Source organism: Carcharodon carcharias, chromosome 12 (genome assembly GCF_017639515.1).
Source record: "Carcharodon carcharias isolate sCarCar2 chromosome 12, sCarCar2.pri, whole genome shotgun sequence".
NCBI lineage: Eukaryota > Metazoa > Chordata > Chondrichthyes > Lamniformes > Lamnidae > Carcharodon > Carcharodon carcharias.
This window is the reverse complement of record NC_054478.1, coordinates 22,710,647-22,734,115: the sequence shown is the minus strand read 5'-3', so window position 1 is coordinate 22,734,115 and position 23,469 is coordinate 22,710,647. Positions and strand designations below refer to the sequence as shown.

The window sequence follows — 23,469 nt, the reverse complement described above, 5'->3', positions numbered from 1 at the left end:
ATCAGACACACCACACTGCGAAACCAAGCGATAGATGCCACCTCAACTAGATGCTATGGATCTCTTCTCAACTCCCTCCAGATGCTTGTCACACCGTGAGCCAACTGGTCTGACTGAATTCTTTCTTTCACACGAGGATTTCTAGTCTCCGCTCTCCAAGAACTCGCCTTGGAATCTCCTCCCAAACCAACGCTTTTGCTCAGACGCTTTCCGCAAAGGTTCACTTCCGGGGTTTTGAACTCTCTTTCCGATGTTCCTCTCCCCTGGGTCACCGCATGCATTCAAGCTTTCCTCCACGTATTCTCTGTCACTGACTCTGCCGTTAACAATGCACCACTGTTTCACATGCCCATACAAAGAGTTACAGACCTTGAGCCATCTCTTTGGACCTTCTGGACTCTCATAAGCCTTTATATTGTTTTAAATCAGCTTCCTGCAGCGTTCGTCTCTTGAAGCTTGGGGCTTTTCTCTGCTCATTTTTAACTTCACTTAACAGAACTTTTTCCAGGTCCTTGTCCTCTCTTTCACTCAAAGGTCATCTTGGGGCTTTCTCCTGTTTCACCCTCTGGGTTTGGGGACTTTCTTCTTTAGCTTGGAATTTGCTATCTGTCTCTTTGCTCAAGTGTCTCTCTGGCAGCTCCTTGCAACCAGCTTTAGCTTGGCACCGGCTGTCTGTCCCTCCTAGGTTGCTTCTGCCTGGCAGCTGCCTTCAAGCTGAACTCAAAACTACTGTTTCTTTAGTTTCTCTGTATGTCAGACACAGAGTCTGTGTCCTGTCTCTCTGGACCCCTGTTGCTAGGCAACAGTTTTTTTTCTACTCTCGTTTGCTTTAACTTTGAGTCGTAAAACTTATTAGAAATGCAGGCACCTTTTAAAGTGAAACTAAAACTCAACTTGACCTTTTCTTAACACGCATACAGAAGTACAAATCAAACTTAAACTTTAAAGCTAAAATTCATTCCTAGCATCCACAAATACAAATATAACTTACTTATACTGTCGCTATTTCCTAACAGTAGGAAGGAAAGTGGAACTGAGGCCACAATCAGCTCAACCATGATCTTGCCAAATGGTGGAGCAGGCTCAAGGAGCCAGATGGCCTTGTCCTGCTCCTAATTCACATGTACTTATATATGTACATGTGGCAGTGAGTTTCACATTCTCATCACGCCCTGGATCAAGAAGATTCTCCTGAATTCCCTATTGTATTTATTAGTGACATTCATGGCTCCTAGTTCTGGGGCCTGCAAATAGCAAAATCTTCTCTACATTTACCATATCAAACCTTTTACTAATTTCAAAGACCCTATCAGATCACCCCTCTGTCTTTTCTTAAAAACAAAAGACCTAGCCAGTTCAACATTGCCAGATGGGTTTAAATTTTTACTTTTCTTATTAATTTTCTCCACTCTCTTCCTTTCCAGAGGCAATGGCTACTTGTTTTAGTAAGACACCACGGTATTAGCCCTCCGATGTCTCACTCATGTGGGACGCTATTCATTTTCCAGCCATGAGAGTGAATTTCTGTGGGCTGATGGGCTGCTTAATTAGGTGGGTGGGGTGGGGTTCTCCACCGAGGCCAGTCCTGGACCTCACCCAACACCCACCCTAGTCTGTTTGGCTCACTCAGCCGCTGGACAAATTTACTCCTCAAGAAAGGAAAATCCTTGGTGCTTTTTGTTCTTTTTTTCTAAAATTTATTCTCTCATGGGATGTGGGCATTGCTGGCAAGGCCAGTGTTTGTTACCCATCCCTAATCGCCCTTGAACTGAGTGGCATGCTAAGCCTTTTCAGAGGACAGTTGAGAGTCAACCACATTGCTGTGGGTCTGGAGTCACATGTAGGCCAGACCAGGTAAGGGCAGCAGATTTCCTTCCCTAAAGGGCATTAGTGAACCAGATGAGTTTTTAACAACACTCGATGATAACATCATGGTCACCATGACTGCTTGCTTTGAATCCCAGATTTTATTAATTATATTTAAATTCCACCAGCTGCCATAGTGGGATTTGAAGCCTTGCCCCCCAGAACATTAGCCTGGCCCACTAGTCCACTATCACAAAGCCACCATCTCCTCCCACTGTCTGTTGTCACCTTGTCTGCTAACATAAATAGGAACAGTAGTAGGCTGTATAGCCCCTTGAGCCTTCTCTGTCATTCAGTAGACCATGGCTGATCTATCTCAACTGCACTTTCCTGACCTATCTGCATATTCCTTGATTTCCTTTAATGTCTAAAGAGCCACTGATCTCAGTCACAGAGCATCCACTTCGCCCTGAGATAGAAAATTCCAAAAATTCATAACCCTCTGAGTGAAGACATTAACCTACTGGCCATGGCAGCTAACCTACAGAGTATTTACTGTAACCTGGGGGAGATATTTGCTCCTCAGAGATGAGGCAGTGAACCTCTTTCAAAAAGTTGGCAATTGGTTCCATGTGAAAGTTACCATGAATAAATGGTTATACATGACTCAGTTTTGTGGGGTGACAGGAGTAGCTGGGATTACTCTTGCTTGAGCAAAGTAATCGCCAAGGCTCCTTCAACAGCACCTTTCAAAACCGTGACCTCTTCCACCGAGAAGGACAAGGGCAGCAGATGCACGACCACCTGCAAGTTCCTCTCCAAGCCCCACACCATCCTGACTTGGAAATACATCGCCGTTCCTTCACTGTGGCTGGGTCAAAATCCTGGAACTCCCTTCCTAAGAGCACTGTGGGTGTACCTACACCACATGGACTGCAGTGGTTCAAGAAGATGGCTCACCATTATCTTCTCGAGGGAAATTAGAGATGGGCAATGAAAATGTTGGCTTAGTCAGCAGCACCCACGTCCGGGGTTAAGAGGAGATTTAATAGGCATTCAATTGTGAAAGTGATAAAAGCAGTTGTGGGGCAGAGGTTGGTGAAAACTTCTCACTGACAGGGAAGTCAGTAACTAGATAACATGGATTTAAGATCATTGAAAATGAAAGTTGGGGTTGGCTGAGAAATTTAATTATGTGATGAGTTGTTATAATCTCAAATATATTGCCTGAAAGGGTAATGGAATCAGATTCAATTGTGTTATTTTTTCAAAAGGGATATATACTTGAAAAGGAAAGGTGCACAGGGCAAAGGGAAAAAGGCAGGGGAGTGGAACTGATCACTTTTTTGAGGAGCTGGCACAGGCAAAATGGGCAGAATGGCTGCCTCCTGTGCTGTATGATAATATATAAATGGGGGAGGGGGGGTTTATTTTTAATTTGCCAACTTGTTGGATGAATACAGCATTTTGGAAACCAAGCCAAAAATACTTCCACTCTTGCCCTTTATAAAGAGTTTTTAAATCCAGATTCGTTCAACTGCATTTGAACAGTTGACAGGTGTGTGTTAGTAAGACAGTATGCACTGCTGAGGTGGCAGCTGGTAATTGCCACAATGACAGGAAGTTATTAAACATGGAAATAATAGCTGGGAAATAAACCTATCTGCTTAACGCTGAGGCAGAGATGGCTGGCTAATTATTACTGAAATGAGATTAAGCATTGTGTTGACGTTTAGTTCCCAGTTGTCCTTAATTCATGGACTGTCAATTATGGAGGGTCAATAATCAGTATTGTGTTGATTAACAGCATCTTAATGACTTACTCTGTTTGGATTATTGCCAAAGCTGACATGAAGAAGCGTGTCACTAATCTTCTGTTTATCTGTCTCAATGGAGACCTGCCCCTCTTTGAGGGGCAAAGAAAAGACTTGAATTTATATAGTGCTTATCATGACTGCAGGACATCCCAAAGCACATTACAGCCAGTGTAACTTTTGAAGTGTGGCTGTAATGCAGGAAACATTACCAATTTGTGATAAGCAAGCTCCCACAAACAACAATGTGATAATGACCAGATTTTTTTTTTTACAAAGTTGATTGAGGGATTATTATTGAGCAGGACACCAGGGATAATTCACCAGCAGTTCTTGGAAATAGTGCCACGGGATCTTTTATGGCCACCCTTGGGACAGAGGGGCATCTCTGTTTAATGTCTTGACTGAAAGGTAACACCTTCAACAGTACAGCACTCCCTCAGTACTCCACTGGAGCGCCAGCTTTGATTTTTGTCCTTCAAGTCCCAGGAGTGGGGCTTTCACCCGAGTCAAAAGATTATGGGTTTGAGCACTACCAACTGTACCATGGCTGGCACCCGTGGGGCTCCTCTTCCATCTCTCTCTCTCACTCTCTCTCGTGCACTCTCTCACTCTCCTCCATCCCCCTGGGCCATATTTACCCCTCAATCAATACCTAAAAATACCCAGATTATCTGATCTTTATCGCATTTTTGCTTGTGAGAACTTTGTGTGCAAATTGGTTGCTGTATTTCCTATACCGCAGTGACTACATGTCAAGAGCGTTTTATTACCTGTAAAGCGTTTTACAACGTCCCAAGGTTGTGGAAGGTGCTGCATAAATCAAAGACATTTTATTTTTTCATAAAACAAATGGCATGAACCAGAAATACACTTGTGTTTTTAATATTAGAAATCTTTAAGGGGGGATTTTAGGAGAGGAATATAAATAATGGTGAAAGGAGAGAGAAAACATTCAAATATTTAGCTATTTTTTGCCTTTTTTCTGAAAATAACAATCGGAACCATGGAAATGTAATTTGACCCTTGACCTTATTCTTTCTGCCATCCATGTATGTACTTCATCTTGGATTATACCCCGCCCAGTTAATCTTCTTCCATATCCCATGTACAATGGGCTCTACCTCTCCAATTAATCTCCTGAAGGAAAGTTCTGTATAAATATTTGTCATTGCTGGTGATTAATCCTAGAATATTCCTCAGCCCTTAGATCTCTGCTATTTCATCCTGACCTACTGTTTACCGTAGATTGCCTTAGTTGAAGGGTCAGTCACAAGGGGACATAAGTTCAAGGTGAGGGGCAGGAGGTTTAGGGGGGATGTGAAGAAAAACTTTTTACCCAGAGGGTGGTGACGGTCTGGAATGCACTGCCTGCGAGATTGTTGGAGGCGGGTTGCCGCACATTCTTTAAAAAGTACCTGGATGAGCACTTAGCACGTCATAACATTCAAGGCTATGGACCAAGTGGTGGGTAAATGGGATTAGGTAGGTAGGTCAGGTGTTTCTCATGTATCGGTGCAGACTCGATGGGCCGAAGGGCCTCTTTTGCACTGTGATTCTGTAGACTGCATTCCTCTTCCAACTCCAGTTTGTTACAGTCCATTTTTTTGCCCCTTTTGGTAGGTCGGTAATACCCTCTGACCTGTTAGATTTCTGGCTGCTGTGAAATGATGTCGAGTTTGCATGGTGATTTAGTTGACTGAAGTGACGTTTTGTGGAGTTGTGGTTATAAAGCTCTAAAATGAGTCCATTGAGTTTTCATTCTGTTTCTAATTGTAGGGTGTGGTCACTGTAAAAAGATGAAGCCAGAGTATGAGGAAGCCGCTGAGGTGCTGAATAACGACAGTGATGTAAGTAAATGTTTGTGGTGTTCGTTCCTAAAACTTGGTGCTTCAACCGGAGTTATTGGTTAGTGGGGGTAGTACACCTAGAAAGGAGAAATAATGATGCCATTGCTTATACCCACTTTCAAAATTTCAACGTGCCTTTTTAACTTCCCTTCCGATCCTCCAGTTACTGTTTCGCTTTGTTATCCCAGAGTCCAGGTGTGTTGGCAGCAGTCGACGTGACAACTCAGAAGTCCTTGGGAGAAAGGTATCAAATCACTGGCTTCCCAACACTCAAGTACTTTGAAAACACCGAAGAGAAATGGACACTTCCACATTTGCGGACCAAGGACAAGATTATCGAGTGGATCTACAAGTACGTTATAGGCCTCCACCAAAATTAATCATTGATTGTACTGCATTTTTCTCTTAATAACAAATCCGTGTGCAAGACTTGAGGCTTATGTGCAGAACACTGCAAAAGGCAGGTTGAGTAGCACAGATGATGCAGTGATTGGCAGGTGGATTCAGGCTTGTGTTTGATCAGTGATCTGCTGAAATTACAGATTCTGAGCAGGCCTCTCAGCCGTAGGGCCATAGATGCCATGGTTAAGTCTAAAGAAATCCATTCAGCAACCACAACTCCTTGTATTTTAAATGCTGCTGTTGTAGTAAAATAATCCCAAGGTGTTTCACAGGAGCAATTATACAAACAGAATGTGACACTGGTCCATACAAACATATGAATTAGGAGCAGGAGAAGGTCACTCAGTCCCTTGAGCCTGTTCTGCTATTCAATAAGATCATAGCTGATCTGATTGTAACCTCCTGCCTACCCCAATGACCTTTCACCCCTTGTTTATCAAAAATCTAGCTACCTCTGCCTTAAAAATGTTCAAAGACTCTGCTTTCACTGCATAGAGTCATAGAGGTCTACAGCATAGAAAAAGGCTCTTCGGCCCATCGAGTCTGCGCTCGTCAAACAAATACCTAACTATTCTAATCCCATTTTCCAGCACTAGGCCCATAGCCTTGTATGCCATGGCATGGCAAGTGCACACCCAAATACTGCTTAAATGTTATGAGGGTTTCTGCCTCTACCACCCTTTCAGGCAGCGAGTTCCAGATTCCCACCACCCTCTGGGTGAAAAAATTCTTCCTCTCATCCCCTCTAAACCTCCTGCCCATTACCTTAAATCTATGCCCCCTGGTTATTGATCCCTCCACTAAGGGGAAAAGTTCCTTTCTACCCTATCTATGCCCCTCATACTTTTATACTCTGCATTTTGAGGAAGAGAGTTCCAAAGACGCTCTACCCTTCCGGAAAAATCTCTCCTCACCTCTGTCCACTTAAGGAGCTGTTAGGGCAGGTGTCCAAAAGCTTAGTGAATGAGGTAAGTTTTGAGTGTCTTAAAGGAGAAAAGAGAGGTTTAGGAAAGGAATTCAAGGGCTTAGGGCCTAGGTAGCTGAAGGCATGGCCCCAATGGTGGAGCAATGAAAATCTGGACTGTGCCAAGAGGCCAGAATTGGAGGGTGGCAAATATCGTGGCAGGTTTTGGAGCTGGAAGATGTTAGAGATAAGGAGGGGTGAGGCCCTGGTGAGATTTGAAAACAAGGGTGAGAAACTTAAAGACAAAGTGTTGCTGAACTGGGAGCCAAGGTAGCATGAAATGAGTGAATGGGTCTTTGGGTGAGTTAGATTACACAGGCAGTAGGATTTTGGATGAGATCAGTTTGATGGACGGTGGTGCATGGTGCGAGGCCAACTAGGAGAGCATTGGAATTGCCAATACAAACTTACTATCCTGCATCCCCACCCCCACTTACACTGACCAGCAACGTGTCTGTCACCACTGAGCTCCGCGCTGCTTTCCGTATAAGGTTTCCCCAGCTGCTGATTGTCCTTGATGGTTCATAGGGTGATATCGATGTGCTCTTTGATTGTGATCAAATCACTCAGCAATACTGCTCCAGTGGCAGCCTGCAGGTAAGTGAGTCTGTCAGACGCAATGTCACTCACCAGGAACCATGGTGGAACTAATTACTTTTAATTTGACATTTTGATGACAAAGGGTGACGAGTGAGTCCTCAATGCTATAAACCTTTAATTAAATCGTCTAAGAGGAAAGGGAAGAGGCTCGGTCTAATCCATTTGGTTTTGTGGAAAATGTATGGAAATTTCAGTCTCTTGGTATTTGGCAATCACTGTGTTTCACCCTGTTCAGAAACCTCAATGTATTTTTTTTTGATCTATTAAAAGCATAACCAAGAGCTGCAGCTGGCTCAGAGAACTGTTTTATTAAAATCCCTGAGCAGCTTCTGGCAGGAAATCCAAATCCTACACTTGACATTTTCTGCCTCTGCTGCTAAATGATGGAAACGTTTTATCATGTCGAACTGATGCTTATGGTAGCACTCATGGAATATACAATGAAAGTGATTTAAGGAGCAATTTGAATGGGCTGGAGTAAGTTCTTAGCACTTAAAATATATACATGGGATTTTAAAAAAAATTTGGTTGGGGATGAAGGTCTTGTGAAGGATACAGTGCTGGGAAACCTGGGTTTGTCTCCTTTTGCGCCCCAGTATCTGCATTGAGTACTCATACGCCAAGTGTGATTGGACCAGATGTGACTGGAAGCACCCTCTACTTTAACCCCAAAAACAACCTTGAACACCAGCCAGAGACCATCTGCCCACCAACTCTAATGTAACAACAACTTCCATTTATATCGCACCTTGAACCCAGTAGAGCATCTCCAGGCACTTCACAGAAGCGTAATTAAACAAAAATTGACAGTAAGCCAAAGAAGGAGATATCACTATCTCTCTCTCTCTCTCTCTCTCTCTCTCTCTCTCTCTCAGTAGACTCCTACAACCCTCAGATTTCTACTGCACCAATTCTAACCCCTTATGCATCCCCATCTTTAATTGCCCCACTGCTGATGAACATGCCTTCAACTGCTTCAACACTAAATTCTGGAACTCACTGCAACCACCCCCCCCCCCCCCCCCCCCCCCCCCCCCCCCCCCCCCCCCCACCCACCCACCCACCCACCCACCCACACACAAGACCCCTCCTCCTCCCTCCTCTTAAGGTGCTCCTTAACAAAATACAAAATGCTTCTCTCAAGACCATTCCAAACGCATGACCGCTACCATCTAGAAGGACAAGGGCAGCCACTCACCATCCTGACTTGAAAATATATCATTGTTCCTTCACTGTTGCTTGGGCAAAATCCTGGAACTCCCTCCCTAACATTACTATGGGCTTACCTACACCACATGGACTGCAGTGGTTCAAGAAGGCAGCTCACCACCACCTTCTCAAGGGCAATGAGGGATGGGCAATAAATGCTGGCCTAGCCAGCGTTGCCCACATCCCATGAATGAATAAAGAAAAACCCATCTCTTACCTGCCCTATTTCCTCATGTAGCTCGGTGTGAAATTTGTTTGATAGTGCTCTGCAAAGCATCTTGGAAGACTTATTATGTTAAAGGTGCTACATACAGAGGAGGTGGTGGCATAGTGAGAATGCCACTGGGTTAGTAATCCGGAGGCCTAGGCTCTGGGAATGGGGGTTCAAATCCCACCAAGGCAATTGGTGGAATTTTAATTCCAGATTTATTAATTGAATTAAAAACTAGTCTAATGATCATGAAACTATTGTTGATTGTTGTAAAAACCCATCTAGTTCACTAATGTCCTTTAGGGAAGAAAATCTGCTGTCCTTATCTGGCCTGGCCTCCATGTGACTCCAGACTCTTAACTGCCCTCTGACATGGCCTAGAAAGTCACTCAGTTGTATCAAATCGTTACAAAACCCGCTGAAAAAAATGAAACAGATGGGCCGCCTAGCATCAACCTAGGCACCAGAAATGAAATGGCAACCCCTGCCCTGTCGACTCTGTAAAGCCCTCCTTCCAGACATGTGGGGACTTATGCCAAAATTGGGAAAGCTGCCCCACAGACTAGCTGAGCAAAAGCTGGACATTGCTGTCAGGTGTGATTTTGACTGTGACTATGTCCCAGACACCACTATCACTGTCGCTGGGTATGTCCTTTCCCACCAGCAGGACACATCCACTAGAGGTGGCAACAGTGGTATACGTTAGGGAGAGTGTTGCCCCGGAAGTCCTCTTTATTGGCTTTGGACCCCATGAAGCCTGATGACGTAGTCAAATGTGGGCAAGGAAACCTCCTGATTACCACCTACTGCCCCGTTCAGCTGATGAATCAGTGCTCCTTCATGTTGAACATCAATTGGAAGAAGCACAGAGGATGATAAGGACACAATGTGCTGGGCGTGGAGGACCTCGAGTGGCTCAGCACCATTACTGACCAAGCTGGTGGAGTCCCAAAGGAAGTGGCTGCACAACCGGGTCTTCAGGTGGTGAGGGAACCAATAAGAAGGAAAAAACCTGCTTGATCTCATCCTCACCAATCTACCTGCCACTGAAGCATCTGTCCACGGCAATATTGGCAGGAGTAACCACTTGACCTTGTGGAAATGAAGACCTGCCTTCGTATTGAGGGTACCTCCCCCATCCTGTAACACTACCACTGTGCTAAATGTGAGAGATTTCAAACAGACCTAGCAACTCAACTGGGCACCCATGGCTTTGTGGGCCTTCAGCAACAGAATTGTACACAACCACAAACTATAACCTCATAGCCTGGTATATCCCCCACTCTACCATTACCAGCTGGAGGATCAACCCTGGTTCAGGTAAGAGGCCAGGAGCAGTACCAGGCATACCTAAAAATGAGGTGCTAACCTGGTGAAGCTGCAACACAGGACTGCTTTCATGCCAAATGGCAGAGGCAACTTGGGATAGACAGCTAAGCAATCCTGCAACTAATAGATCAGATCTAAGATCTGCAATCCTGCCACATCCAGTCCTGAATGGTGGTGGACAATACCTTGTGTTTCCACCTATTTGGTGCTTTGAAGTCAACATTTTAACCTTTGTGTCTTTCTGTGAACTTGGAAAAGAAGTCTTCCAGTGCTGCTAATGGCTCAGAACAATGCAGTTCCTCACCTACATTTGCAAGCATCAGTTTAGCAACTTTTTATATTTTGAGAAAAGCAATTGGTGAGGGGAATACTAGGTGAGTCAGGTTAACAGAAGCAAGTGATTGGTATCGGAGAAGGAAAGAAACCTCCTGGCTAGATAGCTGCATAACCGGTATCAATGCTTGTGTGTACTTTAATGCAGTAGTGAGATGAAATTGGCAAACGTCATGCTTCTGCTCTATTCCATGGAAAGATGATGAGAACGGCCATGTTGACCTGTGTGCTAGTCACCTCCTTGATCCAGGCATGGAGGCAGCAGGCTGGGTGACACTGCTGTTGACCCTAATGTGGGACTGAAAAGTTGGGGAGGCAGAAAACTTCAATGCACTGTTGACCTCCATTTCAGCTGGCAATGTTGTCCGTACCATTGCAGTTAGATGACAAAGATCTTCAAGTGACACTTGGTCGACCAAGACTCTTTGGCGGCAACTCTCCTTAATTATTTGCCAGTCTGTGCCATGGCCTGAAGATATGGTTGGTAACGTAGTGACGTGAAGACATTGGGAGCAAGCAGGAAATGGAGTTGGAGTCCAAGATCGACCATGATCCTGTTGAATGGTGGAGCCGGCTCGATGTGCTATGTAGTCTACTCCCCCTATTTCTTATGTTCTTATGCCCAGACTAGCTTAAGACCTTTATTTCCTTAGCTTGTCTCTTGTATCACTTAATTATGAAACACAGTATTTGTTGGGCTTTAAGTGCGACAGCTTATGTTTAATTTTAACTTGTCAACACCCTTATGATTCCACAACTTGGGCAAAGCTTTGTTGTTCCCTGGGCTTGTGAAAGATTGTCCAATGAATGAACTTTTTTGTCACCTGCTCTTGTATTAAACTTTTTTCTTGTTCTGTTGAAATTTTGTAACTGTTTCAGTCTCAATCTTATATTTTTGTGCAATGTTGGCCTATTTTTGGTTCAACATGAACATTTAACCAACATGTACCACCGCGCACCCCCCCCCCACCAAAACCCAGACCCTCGATCTAAGTGAGTGAAACATATAAGCACATTTTTAAAAATATATACATTGGACAAATAAAAGTTCTAAAAACCATTGCATAAGATCATCTGTCCCTTATTACATATGGAGCTTTTCATATGAATGAAGTATGCAGCATGATAAATGGGGCTGGGACATTGCAGTATATGTCATTTAAATAAATTGCTTCACATTTCTCTTCATTATACTTCACCTACCACCTATCAGCACATTCCAACAACTTTAGATTCAATCATTTGAATGTGTTGAAATTAAGCAGTTGAATATTGTGCCAGTGAATAGTCACCAGTTGGTGCCATTGCTCTTCCACTCCAGAACCACCAGCCATGGCAACCAGAAACACTCCTGTATTTTAGGTAAAGGTTGGGACTATTGTAACACTTGGACATTCAAAGGATTTACAGATTAATCTTCAGCTATCCCATGGACAAGACTGGCTCACTTTTTTCTGGAAAGACTTGGTTTTCATCTGCAGAGAATAGACAAGTGAATGTTTTGGATCTGTACCTTGACTGTTCTCTGCACAGATCCTGAGTGACCTGTTGAGCCTTTCCAGATTTTTTGTTTTCGTTTCAGATTTCCAACAACATCACTTTTATGCTCTGTGGTTCAGTTTTCTTCCTGATTCAGTCTAAAGTTGATGGAATAGATGGACAAGTGGCAGATGACATTCAATGCAGAGAAATGTGAAGCCATTCATTTTGGTAGGAAGAGCATAGCAAGACAATATAAAATAAAGGATACAACTCTAAAGAGGGTGCAGGAGCAGAGGGACCTGGGTGTATATGTGCACAAGTTATTGAAGGCGGCAGAACAGGTTGAGGAGAGTGGTAATTAAACATACAGTACCCTGGGCTTTATTAATAGGGGCATAGTGTATAAGAGCAAGGAGGTTATGTTGAACTTGTATAAGACACTAATTCAGCCGCAGCTGGAGTATTGCATTCAGTTCTGGACCGCGCACTTTCAGAAAGATGTGAAGGCACTGGTGAGTGTAGAAAAGATTCTTGAGCATGGTTCCTGGGATGAGGAGCTCAGTTATGAAGATAGATTGGAGAAGCTAGGTCTGTTTTCCTTGGAGAAGAGAAGGCTGAGAGGAGATTAGATAGAGGTATTCAAAATCATAAGGGGTTGAGGCAGATTAGCTAGGGAGAAGCTGTTCCCATTGGTGAAAGGATCGAGGATGAGAGAGCACAGATTTAAAGTCATTGGCAGAAGAAGCAAAAGCGACATGAGGAAAAATTTTACAATGAGTGGTTAAGGTCTGGAAATCACTGCCTGAATGTGGTGGAGGTAGGTTTAATTGAAGAATTCAAAAGGCAACTAGACAGTTATCTCAAAAGGAAGAATGTGCAGTGTTACAGGGAGAAGGCGGGAAAACGGCACTAAGTGAATTGCTCATTCAGAGAGTCGGTGTAGACACTAAGGGTGCTGGAGGGCATGCCAGGAGCAACACCAGACATACCTAAAAATGAGGTGTCAGCCTGGTGAAGCTATAAAACAGGACTACTTGCATGCCAAACAGCATAAGCAGCAAGTGATAGACGGAGCTAAGCAATCCCACAACCGTTGGATCAGGTCTAAGCTCTGCAGTCCTGCCATGTCCAGTCATGAATGGTGGTGGACAAGTAAACTCACTGGGGGAGGAGGCTCCACAAATATTCTCATCCTCAATGATGGGGGAGCTCAGCGCATTAGTGCAAAAGGTGAGGCTGAAGCACTTGCAACAATCTTAGGCCAGAAATGCCGAGTGGATGATCCGTCTCTGCCTCCTCCTCCAATGTTCAGCACCATTTGCGACTCCTCAGATACTGAAGCAGTCCATGTCCAAATGCAGCAAGACCTTGACAGTATCCACGCTTGGGCTGACAATGTGGCAAGCAATATTTACGCCACAAAAGTGCCAAGCAATGACCATCTCCAAGAGAAAATCTAACCATTTCCACATGACATTCAATGGCATTATCATTGCTGAATCCACCACTATCAACATCCTGGGGGTTACCATTGACCAGAAACTGAACTGGACCAGCAATATAAATACTGTGGCTACAAGCACAGGTCAGAGGCTGAATTCTGTAAAAAGTAACTCCCCTCCTGACTCCCCAAAGTATGTCTGCAATCTACAAGGCTCAAGTCAGGAGTGTGATAGAATACTGTCCATTGGCCTGGCTGATTGCAGCTCCAACCACAGAAGAAACACAACACCATCCAGGACAAAGCCACCTATTTGGCACCCCATCCACTACCTTAAATATTCACTCCCTCCGCCACCAACACACACACACTGGCAGAAGTGTGTACCATCTATATGATGCAACAACTCACCAAGGCTCCTTCAGCAGTACCTTCCACTTGTGCAGCTTTGGAACTCCTGCCTCCGAAGGCAGTGGAGGCAGGGTCATTGAATATTTTTAAAGCAGAGATAGATTCTTGTTAGGCAAGAGAATCAAAGATTATCGGAGGTAGACGGAACGTGGAATTCAAAACACAAACAGATTAGCCATGACCTTATTGAATGGTGGAGAAGTCTCAAGGGGCTGAATGGCCTACTTCTACTCCTATTTCAGACATTCGTATCACCTGCACTTCCCCTCCAAGTCACACACCACCCTGCCTTGGAACTATATCACTTCCTTTACTGTCGCAGGATCAAAATCCTGGAATTCCATCCTAACAGCATCGTGGGTATACCTACGCACCACATAGACTACAGTGGTTCCAGAAGGTGGCTCACCACCACCTTCTGAAGGGCATTTAGAGATGGGTAATTAATACTGGCCTAGTCAGCGACGCTCACAACCCGTCAACAGATTAAGAAATATATATATAAACTCAAGTTGTTGCTGTCTTGGGGCAGGTGACTAAACATTTGATTGGAGAGTTAGGGCAGATCTTTAAGGGAGGAGCAAAAGATGGGAAGATTTTAGGAGATAGTTCCAGCGTTTGAACCTAAACTGGCCAGTCCACCCACCTCCCATTCATATTGTTCAGCTGCTGATTTGTAGAAAGTTCACCTTTTGGGAGAGATGGAAAGTGAAAGTACTGCTCACTTACTGAAAAAAGGGCTAAGAGGTATAGAAGAGGGAAGTGAGATAATCGAATAGCTCTTTCAAAGGGCCGACACACAGACGGTTGGCTGAATGGCCACCTTCTGCACTACTCAATGTTCTGAATATAGTGCACAGCTCGAACAGGAGGAAACAGAAAAATGTGTTTCCAGTTGGTGCTGATGCAAAGAGACTGCAGTGATCTGGATTTGTTTGTGCTGGGCATGTTTGCATTAAACTGATTGCTGTCCACTTGACTTGCTGTTTGTGCACTAGAATCTTGATTTGTATGCAGACGACTAGTTTGGCTTCTAAGAAAAATGATGTGGTCTAATTTGACCTTGTTCAAAGTCAATGATGTTAAGTGTTGGTTACTCAATTACCCATTAATGAGTTGAAATAATTACAATTGCTCACAGACCTAATCCTGACTATATCTGGATCTCTCTTGATGATGACAATAATTGTTCATGTGTGGAGGGATGCATTCTATTGACCTGACTGTTTGTAAGCATGTTGCATAAATAAGATTTAATTATTAAATTCAAATCAAAATACTGCGAATGCTGGCGATCGTAAATATAAAAAAAAAACAAAGTGCTGGAAAAACTTATCAGTGCTGGCAGCATCCACAGTTCTGAAGAAGATTCATATTGGGCTCAATGCTCACCCTGTTTCTCTCTCCACAGATGCTACCAGACCTGCTGAGTTTTTTCCAGCACTTTTTGTTAGGGTTTAATCCATCCAGTCCATCCATCCAGATAAAGTAGTTAGACAGAGAATGCATAATATTGACTGGCAACTGGGGCGATGAATGTAAATCAGAACATTCATTCATGCTTTTTGCCATGTTACGGACGAAACCAGGTTCCTCCACAAATATCCTGGTTCTTGCAGCAGGTCTAAATTTGATCAGAATGGTCCCACTCTTAACATTTCACACCATTAGACCGACATCAGGTTACGTTTCCAAAGCACCAATCTTTTCCAGTGCGTTAAACACTGTGCGGAGCAGCGGGGAAAGGGTGTATACTGACTGGGTGGGATAGCAGGAAAATCAGGAAGGCAGCTGAGAGTGGAGCTGAAAATGATGGTTTTTTTAGGAAGCCAGGAAGGAGGTGGTCAGAGGGAAAGATTGAGAGGGGGAATTCCAGAAGTGTTGGTGTGACTCAAAACAGTGACCAACCATATCGATGTAGGAGGGCTGAAGAGTAGTCCATTGTTGGAAGGGACTGTATAGAATTGGAAGAGACCACTTGAATAGAATGGACTGACGATGGGATGGCAGAGCATAGACAAGGATCTTAAAGTTAGTTTTCGTGGAATGCACTTACATTTTCTCTCTTCTTTCCCACCACCCCCTCTCTTCCCCACCACCACCCCCCCCCCCCCCCAAAACCCTACCAATAGTCCTCAAGCCCCTCCACCACCGGAACAGTCCTGGGACGAGCAGCAGACCAGTGTCGCCCACCTCGGTGCTGAAGACTTTAAGGAGTTCATGAAGAAAAAGAAGCACGCCTTGGTCATGTTCTATGCCCCTTGTAAGTTAGTGTTTGTATACTTTTGGATGTGTTGTTTGAACTTTTTATGTTGTCCTGCTTTTGAATCTCCGTCACCAGGCATCTTTTTCCACCTGCAAAGATGGGCTGGAAGTGACCAGTTGCGTGGGTTAAGTTTGTATTCCCTTGAGTGCAGAAAATTAAGGGGTGACCTATTTAAGGCGTTCTAAGATGATTAATGGATTTGCGGTAGATAATGAGAAACTATTTCCTCCAGTGGGGAACAACCTTAAATCTTAGCCAACCAAAAAAGGAGTGAAATCGCTTTTTTTTTTTCCCCCTCCCCCAAAGAGTTGAGATTGATATTCTTTTATTGGGTAAGGGCATTAAGGGATATGTAACCAAGATGGGTAAACAGAGTTCAGATACAGATTAGTCATCTAATTGATGGGAGAAGAGGCTCCAGGGGCTGACTGGCCATCTCCAGTTCATGTGCATTGGTGATCTTAGCTGATTTCCTCTCAACGTAGCCTTGTGACTGGTGGTTGAAGGATGTATGTAAATGGTCTGCAGAATTATTGGCCGCCTCTCATTGTAGGGGAAAGACAAACTCAGTACTCCCCTGTCTCGGTACGGTCAAACTGGTCAAGCTCATGGCAGAGGCATCCTGGGCACAAGCTCACATGTCCTTGCCCTCTTAAGGCTCAGTACAGTTCACTTTCAATCTTAATTATATCCATCGTTTGTGTAAGCAAAGCTGGTGTTCGGAGGAAACATGCCCACAACAAAAACTCATCGCTAAAATACTGACTGCATTGTTCATGTAGCTCTCGAAACAGAAGCTGTACCAGTACCTTTAGGGGAAGCTAGATAGATACATGGGCGGTGGGGGGGGGGACAGTAGAAGGATATAGTGATAAGATGTGATGAAGTAGGTTGGGAGGAGTCCCATGTGGAGCATAAACACCATCACAAACCAGTTGGACAAATAATCTGTGTCGCTGTTTAAATTCTTTGTAACTCCATGTAAGCTGTGTTGAACCAGCACAGTTGAAGGGGAGTGGGATAGAGAAATGTCGACCACAATCTTAGAATTTCTTGGCCATGAACAGCTGTTTTTAATTCTGTTCAGTTTTGGGGCAGTACAGTTACTAAAATTAGTTCTTGAGCTTATCCATTCTTGTTTTCTTTCTGTCTATTCATGGGATGTGAACGTCGCTGATTCCCGTCCCTAAATGCCCTCAAGAAAGTGGTGCGTCAACATTCTTGAACAGCTGCAGTCCTTGTAATTAATGAACGTACACCCACAGTGCTGTTAAGGAGGGAGTTCCAAGGTTTTGACCCAGCGACAGTGAAGGAACAGCAACATAGTTTGATGTTACGAAGGTGTGTGACTTGGAGGCGAACTTGCAGGTGGTGCCAATCCCATGCATCTGCTGCCCTTGTTTTTATAGGTGGTAGAGGTCGCGGGTTTAGAAGGCGCTGTGGGAGGAGGCTTGGTGAGTAGCTGCAGTGCATCTTAAAGATGGTACACACTGCTGCCACCTTGCATCGATGGTAGAGAGAGTGAATGCTGAAGGTGGTATATCTGTTGTCAATCAAACAGGCATGCTTTTGGATGCTTCGAGCTTTTTGAGTGATGTTGGAGCTGAACTCATCCAGGCAACTGGAGAGCAGTCTCTCACGCTCCTGACTTGAACCTTTATAGGTGGTGGAAAGGCTTTGGGGAGTTGGGAGGTGAATTACTCACTGCAGAATTCCCAGCGTCTGACTTACTATGTAGCCATGGTATTTATGTGGTTGGTCCAGTTAAGTGGATATCCCCAGAATGAAAGCATGCATCCTGTTTTAAACATATGTGGTATATAATTTCTCTTCAAAGCGGAACACAGCTGTATCAATCATGTAAAACCTCACTGGTGACTATGTGCCCACTAATTTTATGGCAGTTTCCGGTTCACACTGTAAGACAAGTTGTTCTGTATGGTGATAATGAACCTTTAAATGACCCACGGAAAGTATTTGGCACACATTTAAATGTACAGGAATTTACTTTACAGTTCAGGATAGATGCTATAATTGCATTCATAGCTATTTAGCTTGAAGAGACATAGTAATCCAATGTTACTGGATGCAAGCTTGTCCAGATTCTCACCATGCTTTTGCTGTGCTCAGTAAACTGCCGAAAAGGATTTCTAAGCTTCGTTCTCCTCCAACCAAGCCAGACTTCTTTCACTACTCCAGGTGACCTGATGGAGATGACAGAAATCCCAAGTGCAAGTCTCTGTTGAAACATGGATTTTTGAGCTTTGTTTCCCTGGCAACGTTTCCACATGACTGTCGCAGGTGGGCTGTGTTGGCCTTGAATTGTATTCCACCTGTGTGAGTCTACTAGCGCTCAACTTTGGTGGGTTAGGTCAGGAACGGTGCTATACAAGTGCAAATGTGTTTGTTTTTTCTGCCCCAGTGTCACAGGTCATCAGAGAACAAGGTAACCTAAAATAGATTTTCTGTTAATGTAAAGCTCCTCAGCTGTCAATAAGTAAGTTAAAATTGATAGTTGAACATACCTTGAGTATGCCATGACTTGTTTAGTCGGGTCTGTTTCCAAGAATCAATAGACCATGAGTTTGGTGACCTGTTATACTGCTTGTACCACTTTTTTTAATCACTGTGGAACACCCTCCATGGGAAAATTTGGCTATTTGACACAGAAAGGAAGATTGGATTGATAAGTCTCAAAGGAGGATTGAGTTGTAAAGATATTAATAATATTGCTTGCTTATCATGGCAAGATTGAAAACCAGTTTCGTTTTCGTTGCATTGGAGGATTAACACAATTGCTGGGGGGATGGGGGAAGAAGAGAAAGAACATGGGTAGAGTCTATTGTACAAAGCCATAAATGAACTCCAGATTCAGCGTGCTCAAGAGGCACAATGTCTTGTCTTATTGAGAAACCAAGGCGGAAAGATGAGGTAAACCAGTAAGTAAAGATTGGATGGCTCCATTGTAAATGGCTGTAAGTTGGAAGAGAAAAGGAAGACTGAGGTAGGTAAAATTACAACCGTTTTAGGGGGAATAATACTACTTTTCAACACATTGAAGATCGGTAAACAAAGAAGCATGTTAGACATTGTGTTTGAAGCTTAGGTAGGAAAAGACAGGAATGTTCAGAGAACTAGTGATTGGATTATGATATAAACAAGTCAATGACCAGAGGTCTCCAATTTAAACATTTTTTGTACAAGTGAGAGAATTTATTTATGCCGAAATTTGTTACAATATAGAATACTGTACCACAGTATGTAGGTGAGGCAGATCATTGCACCTATTCAAGAAGTATTTCCACTGGTTGGGAAAGCTAGGACAAGGGGACATGGTCTAAAAGTTAGTGCCTGGCCTTTTAAGAGTGAAGTTAGGAAACACTTCTACAAAGTGTTCATACTTCACACAAATGGTGATAGAAGTTTCACATTTTCCTTTGCAAAAGGCGGTTGATGCTGGTACAGTTGTTCATTTTTAAATCTGAGATTGATAGATTTTTGTTAACCAAATATATTGAGGAATATGGGGAAAGGCAGGAAGGTGGAGTTAGGTCACAGAATGGTAGGATAGGCTGAAGAGGCTAAATTGTCACTCTGGTTCCTATGTTGCTAGGTGAATTAAGTACTTGAAACTGCAGGAGCATTCAGACTGAGAGAGCAGGATGAATGGGAGCTTTTGGTGAGAGAGCAGCTGGGTTAGTATTGGGTTATTGTAATAAAGAACTGGCACAGTCACAATGGGCCAAATAGCCTTCTGTGCTGTAAATTTTAATGTTTCTAGTCACCATGGTTGCATTTGTAGACAGAAGTAAATTTGTAACTGTCAGAGGCTTTGGATGAGAGAGGCATAGCCTAACAGGCAACAAGCAAACTATTTAGTATCATAGGTATTGGGAGATACACAGTTTTATAACATTAGACAATGGGGGTGTTTTAAACCCAAGGTAATGATAAAATCTGCATGCAGCAGATACTTCCTGCAAGTGTCACACTGCCTGTAACTGTTAGGATTTATATTTTTTGTACAATACATGAATATACAGCTGGTAGCAAGATGCACAGCATTAAGTGAGCAAATCTGTGAGAAAAGCAATTTGAACATTGGACAGTCATAAGTTTTTGAGGAGCAACATTGAAAGGCCAGTGGCAGCCTTTGTAAAATGTGGCAAAGTTGCCCTTACGATACCATTGCAAAAGAAAAAAGCTGAATTCTCTGAGCCACCTATTTCCTGATCTAAATTATAAATCCTTTTTCTATTTCCAATCCCGACAAGGACGAAGCAGGATGGAGTATTGAAGATTTTGGTTATAGTAACACATCCTTGCATTGCTATGAATGGGGGTAGATATGAACTGCACTGTCCCCCACAGCTTTTTTTAAAATATCTTGCCTAAAGCTCCCTTCTCTTTCCCCCACATCTCAAGCAAAGATGAGCCTTTAAAAATTTCATGAAATTCCTTTCGGAATACTATCATTTGAGCCTCATGGCCCCCTTTGTCCAAGTCTCAATTCATATGCAAATTGACCCTGTGTTCTGGTCCTGCCCAGCAGCTTTTTGAAGCCTGAACAATAAGAGAAAAGAATTGAGAGCAGAAATAGCAAAATACTAATCCAAAGATGAGAGTTCCTTCCTGCAGAAGAACTTTAATCTGCACGATGTGCTGAAGATGGAAAAGAATTGTTCGGAGCCATATTATTGGAAAGCATGTCCAAAAAAAATCCCCAAGCTCCTCAGTGGTATCACATCTTGAGGAATTAATATTTCACTTATTCTTTGTGGTATGCAGAACAATAACTGAGAGGGTGTGATGTAGTATGTTGCTAAGGATGAAGAGATTTTCTTCCTATGCCAGCTGTCGCTCAGTGGGTAGAACTCTCACCTCTGAATCAGAAGATTGTGGTTTAGATCCCACTCCCAGAGACTGGTGCACAAAATCTAGGTTGACTCATCATTACACTCAGCATTACTGAGGGGGTGCTGTATTGTCGGAGGTGCCATAATTCGGGTGAATCATTAATCTTAAGTCCCATCTGCCCCTCAAGTGGAGAAAATAATCTCATGGTGTTATTTGAAGAAGAACAGGGGTATTCTCCCCATGCCCTAGTCAATATTTATCCTTCAACGGCATCACTAAAACAGAATATTCCACTGTTCCTTCACTGTCACTGGGTCAAAATCTTGGAACTCCCTTCCTAACAGCACTGTGGGTGTACCTACAGCACATGGACTGCAGCGATTCAAGAAGGCAGCTCACCACCTCCTTCTCAAAGGCAGCTAGGGATGGACAATAAATGCTGGCCCAGCCAGCGAAACCCTGTGAATGAATTTTTAAAAAAGAATATCCAGTCATTATCATATAGCTGCTTATGGGAACTTGTACTTAAATTGGCAGCTGCTTATCTGATATTACACTTAAGATTTATTTCATTTGCTACAAAATAGCCAATGGAATTCACCAAGGCTCCTTAGATAGCACCTTCCAAACCCACGGCCACTACCATCTGGAAGGACAAGGGCAGCAAATAGATGGGAACACCACCACCTGGAAGTTCCCCTCCAAGCCACTCACTATCCTGAATTGGAAATATATCACCGTTCCTTCACTGTCGCTGGGTCAAAATCCTGGAACTCCCTTCCTAACAGCACTGTGGGTGTACCTGCAGCACATGGACTGCAGTAGCTTAAGGCAGCTCACCCACCACCACCTCAAGGGCAAATGGGGATGGGCAGTGAAGCCCACATCCCATGAATGAATATAAAAAATAAAGTGCTTTGCAATATCCTGAGATTGCGGAAGGTGTTATATAAAGGCATGTTCTTTCTTTCAAGTCTGGATTTGCTAGCATTGTAAAGTTATATTTTTATTTTATATTTATGCTTTGGCAGCAGTTCAGAGAAGGTTTACTAGACCCATATGTGGAATGGGAGAATTGTCTTGTGAGGAGTGATTGGACAGGCTGGGTTTGTTTCACTGGAGTTTAGAAGGGTAAGAGATGACTTGATAGAAACATATAAGCTCCTGAGGGGTCTTGACAGGGTGGATGTGGAGAGGATGTTTCCTTGTGTGGGAGAATCTAGAACTAGGGGTCACTGTTTAAAAATAAGGGGTCGCCCACTCAAGACAGAGATGAGAAATTTTTTTCTCTGAAGGTAGTGAATCTTTGGAACTTTTCTTCTGCCACCTTTTGAGGAATAAAGCCTTTGAATATTTTTAAGGCAGAACTATATAGATAGATTGTTGATAAACAAGGAGGCGAAAGGTTATTGGGGATAGGTGGGAATGTGAGGTTGAGGTTACAATCAGATCAGCCATGATCTTATTGAATGACGGAGCAGGCTCGAGGGGCTGAGTGGCCTACACCTAATTCCTGTGTTCATATGTATTGTTCAATTCTGCAGTGTATTAAAGCTCCTTTTATCCTCAGTTGACACTTCATTTGACCTTTTGTATGAGTGTGAAATTATTGGCACTGGATGTTTTTCTCTGCTGCGCTAAGCTGGAATGGTGGTCAGCTCCAAAGTTGACATTACAGCTTCAAGTCTCTGTCTGTGGTCAAGCCTTTACAGAGGCCAGCAGTACACTTCTGTCCTGAAAGGACAAGGTTTAGCTCTGAGCCTAAAGATATTAAGCAATGAGTCTCTGGACAGAAATGTGAGTAATTCAGAAACGTACCAAGTTCAGAGAACTGATTGTATGAAAGGATCTAATTAGCAGACCTTGTCTTGCCCCGTGTGCTAGTTGTTCCAGTCTGTGACCAAAGAGTTGTGTATGATGCACCAGAAAAACTGAAAGTTTCAAAACATTGAGTGAGTATCAGCCCATCTTGGATCTGATTCCAGGTGGACTGCTTCAAGGCTGGTAACTTCTATATACACCACTAAGTGGAACTGCAACAAGTATTCAAAATTCAACACTGGGTAATTTCTTATGCGTGTGAGGTCTATGTGCTGAAATTAGTTTGTTTGGGAGGAGGTGTGGTGGAGGCGTACGAATCAACATGGTATTAGGGCCCAAACGTTTTCAAGGCTGGGTTTCTGTCTTGGAAATCTGCAAGTACGTTTTTCATGGTACGCTCAAAGCATGGCCGTTTTTGGAAAGAAGGAACCAAGACAATCCCACTCCCTCTCCGAACATGGAGATCAACCTAATTAATGCAGCCCTCAGCTCAGTGATCTCAATTACAACCTGAATCCTTCATTGTTTTCTCTGCTGTCTGTCTCTTTCTGGGAGCAGGATGGTCAATACTTGCTAGTCTAAAAATGTAGTGATTGCTTTTTTTCTAAAGCCAAACAGATGATGAGTCTTTATGATGCAAATCTTTAATATTCCAAAACTCAATGAGTCTCAT

The 23,469-nt window shown here is 43.4% G+C and overlaps 1 protein-coding gene across 2 annotated transcripts in view; it reads left to right on the top strand.

Annotated features, from left to right (window-relative positions):
- The window catches only part of pdia5 (protein disulfide isomerase family A, member 5), a 115,574-nt gene that overhangs the window by 50,747 nt on the left and 41,358 nt on the right, over window positions 1–23,469 (top strand). For both annotated transcript variants that reach the window (XM_041201636.1, XM_041201637.1), the window contains 3 exons: window positions 5,400–5,470; window positions 5,659–5,822; window positions 15,985–16,115. In XM_041201636.1, coding sequence (XP_041057570.1) covers window positions 5,400–5,470; window positions 5,659–5,822; window positions 15,985–16,115 — 366 coding nt within the window. The remainder of the gene's footprint in view (window positions 1–5,399; window positions 5,471–5,658; window positions 5,823–15,984; window positions 16,116–23,469) is intronic.